The following is a 12,019-nucleotide window of genomic DNA, read 5'->3' on the forward strand; positions in this document are numbered from 1 at the left end:
GAAACGTTTTTTTCCGGGTTAAGGTTATTTAGATTATAACATTAAACACATGAATGCTATCTGCCAGAAAAGAAGGATGTATTCAAGAAGAAACGTTATTTATCCAGGTTAAGGTTATTTAGATTATAACATTAAACACATGAATGCTATCTGCCAGAAAAGAAGGATGTATTCAAGAAGAAACGTTATTTATCCGTGTTAAGGTTATTTAGATTATAACATTAAACACATGAATGCTATCTGCCAGAAAAGAAGGATGTATTCAAGAAGAAACGTTATTTATCCGGGTTAAGGTTATTTAGATTATAACATTAAACACATGAATGCTATCTGCCAGAAAAGAAGGATGTATTCAAGAAGAAACGTTATTTATCCGGGTTAAGGTTATTTAGATTATAACATTAAACACATGAATGCTATCTGCCAGAAAAGAAGGATGTATTCAAGAAGAAACGTTTTATATCCGGGTTAAGGTTATTTAGATTATAACATTAAACACATGAATGCTATCTGCCAGAAAAGAAGGATGTATTCAAGAAGAAACGTTATTTATCCAGGTTAAGGTTATTTAGATTATAACATTAAACACATGAATGCTATCTGCCAGAAAAGAAGGATGTATTCAAGAAGAAACGTTTTTTATCCGGGTTAAGGTTATTTAGATTATAACATTAAACACATGAATGCTATCTGCCAGAAAAGAAGGATGTATTCAAGAAGAAACGTTTTTTTCCGGGTTAAGGTTATTTAGATTATAACATTAAACACATGAATGCTATCTGCCAGAAAAGAAGGATGTATTCAAGAAGAAACGTTATTTATCCAGGTTAAGGTTATTTAGATTATAACATTAAACACATGAATGCTATCTGCCAGAAAAGAAGGATGTATTCAAGGAGAAACGTTATTTATCCGGGTTAAGGTTATTTAGATTATAACATTAAACACATGAATGCTATCTGCCAGAAAAGAAGGATGTATTCAAGAAGAAACGTTATTTATCCGGGTTAAGGTTATTTAGATTATAACATTAAACACATGAATGCTATCTGCCAAAAAAGAAGGATGTATTCAAGAAGAAACGTTATTTATCCGGGTTAAGGTTATTTAGATTATAACATTAAACACATGAATGCTATCTGCCAAAAAAGAAGGATGTATTCAAGAAGAAACGTTATTTATCCGGGTTAAGGTTATTTAGATTATAACATTAAACACATGAATGCTATCTGCCAGAAAAGAAGGATGTATTCAAGAAGAAACGTTATTTATCCAGGTTAAGGTTATTTAGATTATAACATTAAACACATGAATGCTATCTGCCAGAAAAGAAGGATGTATTCAAGAAGAAACGTTATTTATCCAGATTAAGGTTATTTAGATTATAACATTAAACACATGAATGCTATCTGCGGGAAAAGAAGGATGTATTCAAGGAGAAACGTTATTTATCCGGGTTAAGGTTATTTAGATTATAACATTAAACACATGAATGCTATCTGCCAGAAAAGAAAGATGTATTCAAGAAGAAACGTTATTTATCCAGGTTAAGGTTATTTAGATTATAACATTAAACACATGAATGCTATCTGCCAGGAAAGAAGGATGTATTCAAGGAGAAACGTTATTTATCCGGGTTAAGGTTATTTAGATTATAACATTAAACACATGAATGCTATCTGCCAGAAAAGAAGGATGTATTCAAGAAGAAACGTTATTTATCCAGGTTAAGGTTATTTAGATTATAACATTAAACACATGAATGCTATCTGCCAGAAAAGAAGGATGTATTCAAGAAGAAACGTTATTTATCCAGGTTAAGGTTATTTAGATTATAACATTAAACACATGAATGCTATCTGCCAGAAAAGAAGGATGTATTCAAGAAGAAACGTTATTTATCCGGGTTAAGGTTATTTAGATTATAACATTAAACACATGAAAACTATCTGCCAAAAAAGAAGGATGTATTCAAGAAGAAACGTTATTTATCCGGGTTAAGGTTATTTAGATTATAACATTAAACACATGAATGCTATCTGCAAGAAAAGAAGGATGTATTCAAGAAGAAACGTTATTTATCCGGGTTAAGGTTATTTAGATTATAACATTAAACACATGAATGCTATCTGCCAGAAAAGAAGGATGTATTCAAGAAGAAACGTTATTTATCCAGGTTAAGGTTATTTAGATTATAACATTAAACACATGAATGCTATCTGCCAGAAAAGAAGGATGTATTCAAGGAGAAACGTTATTTATCCGGGTTAAGGTTATTTAGATTATAACATTAAACACATGAATGCTATCTGCCAGAAAAGAAGGATGTATTCAAGAAGAAACGTTATTTATCCATGTTAAGGTTATTTAGATTATAACATTAAACACATGAATGCTATCTGCCAGAAAAGAAGGATGTATTCAAGAAGAAACGTTATTTATCCAGGTTAAGGTTATTTAGATTATAACATTAAACACATGAATGCTATCTGCCAGAAAAGAAGGATGTATTCAAGAAGAAACGTTATTTATCCGGGTTAAGGTTATTTAGATTATAACATTAAACACATGAAAACTATCTGCCAAAAAAGAAGGATGTATTCAAGAAGAAACGTTATTTATCCGGGTTAAGGTTATTTAGATTATAACATTAAACACATGAATGCTATCTGCAAGAAAAGAAGGATGTATTCAAGAAGAAACGTTATTTATCCGGGTTAAGGTTATTTAGATTATAACATTAAACACATGAATGCTATCTGCCAGAAAAGAAGGATGTATTCAAGGAGAAACGTTATTTATCCGGGTTAAGGTTATTTAGATTATAACATTAAACACATGAATGCTATCTGCCAGAAAAGAAGGATGTATTCAAGAAGAAACGTTATTTATCCGGGTTAAGGTTATTTAGATTATAACATTAAACACATGAATGCTATCTGCCAGAAAAGAAGGATGTATTCAAGAAGAAACGTTTTATATCCGGGTTAAGGTTATTTACATTATAACATTAAACACATGAATGCTATCTGCCAGAAAAGAAGGATGTATTCAAGAAGAAACGTTATTTATCCAGGTTAAGGTTATTTAGATTATAACATTAAACACATGAATGCTATCTGCCAGAAAAGAAGGATGTATTCAAGAAGAAACGTTTTCTATCCGGGTTAAGGTTATTTAGATTATAACATTAAACACATGAATGCTATCTGCCAGAAAAGAAGGATGTATTCAAGAAGAAACGTTTTTTTTATCCGGGTTAAGGTTATTTAGATTATAACATTAAACACATGAATGCTATCTGCCAGAAAAGAAGGATGTATTCAAGAAGAAACGTTATTTATCCGGGTTAAGGTTATTTAGATTATAACATTAAACACATGAATGCTATCTGCCAGAAAAGAAGGATGTATTCAAGAAGAAACGTTATTTATACGGGTTAAGGTTATTTAGATTATAACATTAAAACACATAAATGCTATCTGCCAGAAAAGAAGGATGTATTCAAGAAGAAACGTTATTTATCCGGGTTAAGGTTATTTAGATTATAACATTAAACACATGAATGCTATCTGCCAGAAAAGAAGGATGTATTCAAGAAGAAACGTTATTTATCCGGGTTAAGGTTATTTAGATTATAACATTAAACACATGAATGCTATCTGCCAGAAAAGAAGGATGTATTCAAGAAGAAACGTTATTTATCCAGGTTAAGGTTATTTAGATTATAACATTAAACACATGAATGCTATCTGCCAAAAAAGATGGATGTATTCAAGAAGAAACGTTATTTATCCGGGTTAAGTTTTTTAGATTATAACATTAAACACATGAATGCTATCTGCCAAAAAAGAAGGATGTATTCAAGAAGAAACGTTATTTATCCGGGTTAAGGTTATTTAGATTATAACATTAAACACATGAATGCTATCTGCCAGAAAAGAAGGATGTATTCAAGAAGAAACGTTATTTATCCGGGTTAAGGTTATTTAGATTATAACATTAAACACATGAATGCTATCTGCCAGAAAAGAAGGATGTATTCAAGAAGAAACGTTATTTATCCGGGTTAAGGTTATTTAGATTATAACATTAAACACATGAATGCTATCTGCCAGAAAAGAAGGATGTATTCAAGAAGAAACGTTATTTATCCGGGTAAGGTTATTTAGATTATAACATTAAACACATGAATGCTATCTGCCAGAAAAGAAGGATGTATTCAAGGAGAAATGTTTTGGCAAAAACTGGCTCGTGTTTACGTACATATGGGAAAATCACGTAAACTGCATTGCAGTGGCCCTGACGAAGATTTTATGAAGCACAGAAGTCTGTAAAGTTTTAAACTGTAATTAAATAAAATTTTATGTTCCGTCTTACATGTACTGTGTTGAGGTACAGAAAAACAAAAATAAACATTTTTAATTCACAGGTTTTAAATCTTTTCTAAATTATAATGTTTGCCTTGTCTACCTTAAAGTTTTTTAGTTTCAAAGTTTGTGTAATACTGTGTGCAATATTTTATACAGTACTGCTGATATAATACAAAAATTAAATTTTGTGGAGGCGTAAAATCAATTTAAGTCATATGTTAATTAAAAGATTAAATGTATGCTGTTAATTATAAAATTTTAATTTCTGAAACTAATGCTTTTAGTTATTTTATAAAGAGAAATGGTTTATTGATTAAAATGTATTTCAATTAAAATCTTATTGTTTTAATTGAAATAATTTTTGAAACCAAAATGATATTTAAATCTTCATTAGAAAAAAAAAACAAATCTGTTCTGAAAATTGAGTTTTTAATTATCCATGACAGAAATCAGTTTAAAAATTTAAAAAAGGTAAAAGAATTATATTGAAAAATTAAAACTTTATTTATTCTTTTTGATCTCGAAAGAAAACTGAAAATTTTATGATCTTTTAATCACTCAAATGTTTCTGTAACATGTTTTGCAGAAAATAAAATCTACGAACTTGTTTAAAAATCTTTAGAATTATGCATCACTTTTTTATAAACTGAATCTGATATTTTCAGTAGAATTCTCTTAATTGTTACTGTACATATTATGTAAGATTCTATGTATCGGAACCTTTAGAAATTCTGCAAAATTTTTTATAGTATATCTGCACATATCGCTGTACAATATCTATGCGTAACTTGAAAGAAGACCGATTATTCACTTTTTTTTTTTCCCTCACGCAATGCTTTTTCTGTTGCCAGAAGATCATTACCCCCTCCCTACCTTTTAAAATTAAAAAAATTCATAGATATATTTATTTAAATTTAGATGGTGTTTTAACATGCTTTATTAAATAAATAGCAAAAATTACAAAATGTGTCAATGAATACCAAAATGTAAATAAATTTTTTTATATTCATAAACTAAAACTAAATACTCAACAGCTAAATAGATAACTGACTGCATTTTCCCCCCCCCCCGAAACCAAGAAACCTAACGATAGAGAAGCTATATCTAAAATTTTATAGAATTCTGTAAAAGATCTCTGACCTAGTTTACAGAAAATCGGGCTACAATTCTAAAAGTTCCTTAATATTTCTGTAAACATTAGTAGCTTAATTGTGGAATTACTTTTACAGAATTCGGTAAAACTCTTTTCTGAGAACAGCTCGTTCGTGGGGATTTGACCAGGGTGGAGCTCATTGTTATCCTAGACATTAAATTGCGTACAAAATGAGGATTTAATAGAATATTTAGTCTCATGGTCATTTTTTTATTTGACCTTTATTTATCTCGGGAATTATTTGCTGAGGGTCGAAATCAATTTGCAGTGAACCTTCATTCCAATTTCATTTTAATATTTATCAAAAATGCGTAAATTTTTCTTAACATGAGTCAATAAGTATAGATGGATTTCAAAAGCAATTTTGGGTTTAAGTATTTTAAAACTAAGCTTGGGATAAAGGCAGATTGATTAATAAGAATGTTTGTATTTATTTAAAATAGAACTGATGAATGACTATTTTATATCTGTAAAACATACCTGCAGAAGCTTTCGCAATGGACACCAAAACCAGAAAAATGAAGACCTTCATGTTATCGGTACGTGTGGGTGTTCACACCTATCCACAATTCCAAACAACGTTTCCATATTTTTATACCGATATTTTATCTCCAAATATATGATATGGGAATGAAACCTGCTGTTAGTTTTTCCGTTTGAAATATCAAAATATCACATCTCAGGTAAAGGAGTAAATTTTCGATAGAATTTAGGAGAAAAATTTGATATAATGATATCATTTCTTTTACTTCATTTACATTTAGACACTAACAGATACTTGCCGATAAAAAAAAAATTGCTTTGAAATATCACCACGCAGCAAAAGAAGATTATTATTGCACAATGTTATTTTTAACCTCTGAATTAAATAAATAATGGCTTACTAAATTGAAACAACAAGAGTAAAATTAGTAACAATAGCAAAAAATTATATAAGTCTTTTTTAGTTATATAATTTTAAAAATGTACTAAAGACTGAAAGCTAGTTTTTTAAGTATCGTATTATTCATAAGCATAAAGTAAACTAAACTATTCTTAAGCATAAACTAAACTAAACTATCTTAAGCATAAACTAAAACATAAACTAAACTAAACTATTCTTAAGCATAAACTAAATTAAAGCATAAACTAAACTAAACTATGCTTAAGCATAAACTAAACTAAAGCATAAAATAAACTAAAGCATAAACTAAACTAAAGCATAAACTAAACTAAATGGCTCAACAGCTGTTTAGTGAGCCATGGCCTGCAGAGCCCTGATATTTGCTTTCTTGACTGCGGGCCCCTGTGTGCATGAGCATGTACCCTGGACAAGTGGTCAGCTTGTCGTAAGACACTCGGTGTTTAGTTCCTGGGCGAACATGATACTCATTTAATCGACCCACTCAAGGAATGAGAGGCTGAGTCAACCTTTCCCAGCCAAAGGATCGAGCCACGGATCTGTGGTGCTGCTGCGCGACGCGTTAGCCACTGCACCCCCGGGTCTAATATTCTTAATTATGACTAAAAATAGATTCGTAGGCTGCTAACAATGATGTAACATAAATTAAAATTATTATCAAACAGAAAATGAAGCTAAATGAATATTTTACTTTTTACACCATTTTACTTTTCAGCCACCATATGACCAAGTAAGAATGCTTTTATACCCCAACATACGCAAATTCGCAGTTACTAAGTTTCTTATTTTATTTTACATATTTATGCTTTTAATAAATTTTCATTTGAAACTATCAGTAATTCTGAGAACTTTGATACACAAAGCATTTTTTCTGCCTATGTGTTATAACGTTGCGCGCCTCCAACTTGCACGCAACCAAGAGGTGACTGTGAAAACTTGTATAAAAGATAGAGCCTTGTGAAGGGTTTAAGTCCCTTTTTATTCAACGTAATAAATTACAATTGCGTTCTCTTGACGCTTACAGACGGTGCCAACTCGGCAGTCAAATAAAAATAATAACCTGAAAAGAAACTAAAGACAAGATTCTAACTACGAGGCTCTCTAAAATAACTAACTCACCGCGTTTTACAATACCGCTGCTAATTCAGCAGACTTGAAGCTCACTGGAACGATTACCATTACTTCCCGCCAAGCACATAGGCCGCAACGCGGGGTCCTTCAATTCTCGCTAACTACCTCCGCGCTCGCTAAGTAAGAATATCACACCGAACTCGTTTCCTTCTATTTAAATCAGAATACTTCCGCTGATAAATTTGAATGCTTGCGCGTTCTACTCAAATTTACATATTCTGGCATTGGCAGTTCCAGGGGAAAGTAAGGCTTGACAGGAAAGATAGTTTAAACTTAAAATAAATGTTAGTTAAAATAAATATAAACCCTACATTTGCCGCTGCCAGAATTTGGAAAACTTGGAAGCAGGTCCTACAAACGACCTGTTGTAAGTTTCTCTAATTCTGAACTAACTGGCGAGAACCTCGTTTACACAAAAAAAAATCTTATGTAACCATTTGTATACTAAAATTCTGTTGATCGTTACAAAGCTTTCTTCTTACAGCAACTTTTCCTGGACTTCATCAATCAATCTTGGTCTTTCCTTCCAGCATCTGGAAGGAATAAGTATCAGTATCTTTCTACATACATTATAATTTACACTTTCTTGACACAATAAATTTTTGTTTTTAAACGATTCGTTTTTCTTAGTTATTGCTTACTTCACATTCATTCAATTTTTCAAGCATTAATTTAACTTTACCCTGGCTCTCCACCGTGTGTGGTGTCAAACGGGAATATTCGTGTTTTAGTCTTACAACACTTCCCCTAACCATCATGATTTGTTAGAATTCAACGGCCAAATAGACACACCTTACTCGACATTCTACAACTCAATGAGCTACTTTAATATTCTTAAAAATTCAAATGTAGGTGGAGAACCCTACAAAACACATTCATTCTAACTTCCCCCTCATTCATCTTTAAACATGCAGGCTTTCGCTCTAAAGCATGACTTTACAGTTTAATACTTAAATTTTGACTTCATTGCTTTTAAGCATTCACTTTTAGCATCTACAATTTTATGCTTCTAGACTAAATTCTACTTTTACATAACATTCAAGTATTTACATACATTTACAAATTTTTAATACATATGCTTTTTACAATTTACCATAAAATGAATAAGAGAAAATAAATTTTTACTTTACTCATTCTTCGCCAAGCTGGCGGCACTGAAACTAAAATTCTTATTAGTACAAGAATACGAAGTTATTTTTATCTTCGGCCAAATTTTGGCTTTAACATAACAGAATTAGTCTTTCGACCAACAGAAAATGCTTGTTTTTAGCTTTTACACTTAAAGAAAATAATACTTTTGCCTTAGCTAAATAAAGTAAAACAAAACTAAGTCTCAACCGAGACATACTGACTTTCGTCAAAACATAGAACTTCGTACTTATGCATAACATTTCGGAACAAAAGAGAAAAAAAATTATAGAAGGTTTTAACTTATCTTTGAGTTTTCGATGCTTGAAACTCCGTCATCCGTTTTTGGCAAAATTGATCCCAAGTTAGAGGTTTCATGGATGTCAATCTTCTCCTTATTGATCTCCGAGTGTCGTCCACGTTGCTTTTTCTTTTGCGTCCTCTACATGCTGGCCTCTTGACGGAGTAATCGTCTGGTTGTTGGCCTTTCCGTTTCTGCCTGGGACGGCTGGTCTTGACGTCCTCCGGTCTGGAGTCCTTCTTGAATTTCTTCTGTTCCTCGTATTTTTGTGCCTCCTGCTGGCGTTTCAGTTTCCGGAACGGCGGCCTTGCTGGCACCTGACTCTGTGGCCGTGTGCGCGTTCTCCTTGATGTGTAATTTCTCCTGCTATCCTTTGTAGGTGGTGTTTTTCTCTTTACCACGGTTTCTTTACCCGGTTCATCTGTATTTTTGTTTTTCTTAAACGCCGGAGTTTGAAAATCATTTTTTCTTTTTGATACCGACGTCCGGGTTGTAGAAGTGCTAGGTCTCTCTTCAGTTCTCTGTTTCTTGGGTGGTGGAATAGTTGTTGTAGTCTCTGGCCCTTCTATTTCGTTTAGACTTGAGTCCTGCAAGAAACTTTTAAGGATTTCAAAATCATTTGGATTATAGTATTTTTTCACCTGGTCGGGACTTGCTTTACAGATTTCCCCTCTCTCGTTCTTAAGATATAAGACTACTCCTTTGATTTCCTGAATTACATAGGGGCCTTCAAACGTTGGAGCTAGCTTTGCCATAAAATTGTCTGGGGCACTTGATAAAGAAAATTTCCGCTTCAATACTTTATCCCCAACTTTAAAAAATGCTTCACGGCGTTTTCTATCGTAATATAGTTTCTGCCTATTTCTTGCCGTATCCGAGCTTTTAAGTGCCTGATCAATTAGCTTTTGCACATCATTTTGTTTAAACTCCTGCTCTCTTTGTTGCACAAAGAATAATTTATCTAAAGGCGTAATTAACTTTCTGCCTAAAAATAATTCTGCTGGAGTTTTTCCCGTAGTATCATGATGTGCCGTTCTTAAAGCATAAGCTAATTCATTTATGTAGCCATCCCAGCGCTTGTGATGTGTGCTAACGTAACTGCGAATTATTTTTACAATGTTTTTATTAACTCTTTCTGCTATGTTAGCCTGTGGTCTATACGGAACCATTTTGATATGGCGTATGCCAAGTCCATTGCATATGTTTTCAAATATTTGACTAATGAATTGTTTTCCGTTATCGCTAATAACTTTTATCGGTGCACCGTATTTTAAAATGTATCTGTGTAAGAATGCATCTGCGACTGTTTTGGCTGACGCGCGTTTAAGTGGAACAATTTCTATCCATTTTGAAAAATGATCTACTATTATTAAAAGAAAACGATTTTTATTTAACTCGCTCTGGGGGAAGGGACCAAGGAGATCTATGCCTAAAATTTCATTCGGAAATGTAGCGCGAATGCTATTTAAGTACCCGGCCCGGCTGTAATTAATATCATTTATTAACTGACATTGATTGCAGGACCTGACATACGCCGTTACTATTTTGTATAATTGCGGGAAATATACCGCCTCGCGTACCCTTTTTATAGTCTTTCTGACCCCGAGGTGGCCCGCTGTTTTTTCTTCGTGCAACTCCTTCAAAATGCTTAATCGAAGCGAGGCTGGGATGACTGGTTTATACTCAAGATTTTCGTTTGTTGTTTTCGTATAGAATAATAAATTATCTATTATTTCATAGTTTTTTGCTCTATTTCTTATCGCATCGATATCTGTATGCTCAAAGCTTTCGGGGTCTTTCAAATAAGCATAGATATTCCCAAATTCAGGATCAGCTTTCAGTTCAGTAATAACCGTATCTCTAGAATCTAAAATTTTTGAAGTCAACACAGCGCATTTAAGTTCATTTCCTTCATCGTCCAGTTTTATACGAGAAAGTGCGTCAGCTACATTGTTTTCCTTACCCGGTTTATATTTTATTGTGATATTATATTCTTGGAGTTTTAAAGCCCATCTTATTAACCTGGGCGTTAGGTTTTTTCCCGAGTAAAGTCTACCAACAGCCGCATGATCCGAAAAGACTGTTACTGGCGATTTGCCGAAATAAACTCGAAATTTGTGTACAGCCATTAATACGGCTAATGTTTCTCTTTCTGTAGCTGTATAATTCCTTTGTGTCTGATTCAATGTTTTACTAAAAAATGCCAGCGGATGGTTATTTTGCATAAGAACCGCACCCACCGCATAGTCTGACGCATCTGCCGCAATTTCCAGGTTTTCGTCCCCCTCAGGGAATTTTAAAACAGGGGCATTAATAAGCGCTTCTTTTAATCTTTCAAAAGCTGTGTTAGCTTCCGCTGTCCACGTAAATTTACTCTTTTTTCTTTTGATTACTAAGAGTGGTTCAACAATATTAGCGAAATCTTTTATGAAAGATCGATAGTAAGAACATAACGAAAGGAAAGACGAAAGTTTCTTGGCGGTGTTGGGCGGTGGGAAATTCTTAATAGCTTTTATTTTTGAATCTTGCGTTTCTATACCCTTTTGCGAAATTTTATAACCGAGATATTTAAGTTCTTTAGTTGCGAACTTGCATTTTGAGGCGTTAATTGTAAGACCGGCCTCTTTTAATAATTTAAAAACTTGTTCGAGGTCATTAATGTGTTGTTCCAACGTACTACTCGTTATAATTATATCATCTAGATAAATTAAAGTTGATTTTCCTAGGACAGGCTTTAGAACAATGTCCATAGCTCTCTGGAATGTTGATGGGGCCCCACACAACCCAAAGAGAATGCGTAAAAATGCATAAGTGCCCGATTTTGTTATAAACGCGGTTTTATGTATATCTTCGGGTCTCATAGCTATTTGATAGTAGCCAGACGTTAAGTCCAAAGTAGACATATATCTTGTCGATTTGATCTGTCTAATGATCTCGTCTGTAACCGGCAAAGGGTAAACTGGAAATTTAGTAATACTATTTAGTTTTCTGTAATCTATAGCAAACCTCCAAGCCCTTTTATCCGAAGGAGG

At 32.8% G+C, this 12,019-nt stretch overlaps 1 protein-coding gene across 1 annotated transcript in view; it reads right to left on the minus strand.

Annotated features, from left to right (window-relative positions):
• LOC118202013 (astacin-like metalloprotease toxin 5) overlaps positions 1-6,101 on the minus strand; it is a 28,513-nt gene extending 22,412 nt beyond the window's left edge. The window contains exon 1 of the mRNA XM_035374173.2: positions 6,007-6,101. Within this exon, the coding sequence (XP_035230064.1) occupies positions 6,007-6,058 (52 nt within the window). The 5' untranslated portion in view covers positions 6,059-6,101. The remainder of the gene's footprint in view (positions 1-6,006) is intronic.
• Between the last annotated feature and the right edge of the window lie 5,918 nt (positions 6,102-12,019).

This window comes from Stegodyphus dumicola, chromosome 8 (assembly GCF_044657685.1).
Source record: "Stegodyphus dumicola isolate Sdum_Otavi_A_Nest chromosome 8, ASM4465768v1".
In the NCBI taxonomy this organism is placed as follows: domain Eukaryota; kingdom Metazoa; phylum Arthropoda; class Arachnida; order Araneae; family Eresidae; genus Stegodyphus; species Stegodyphus dumicola.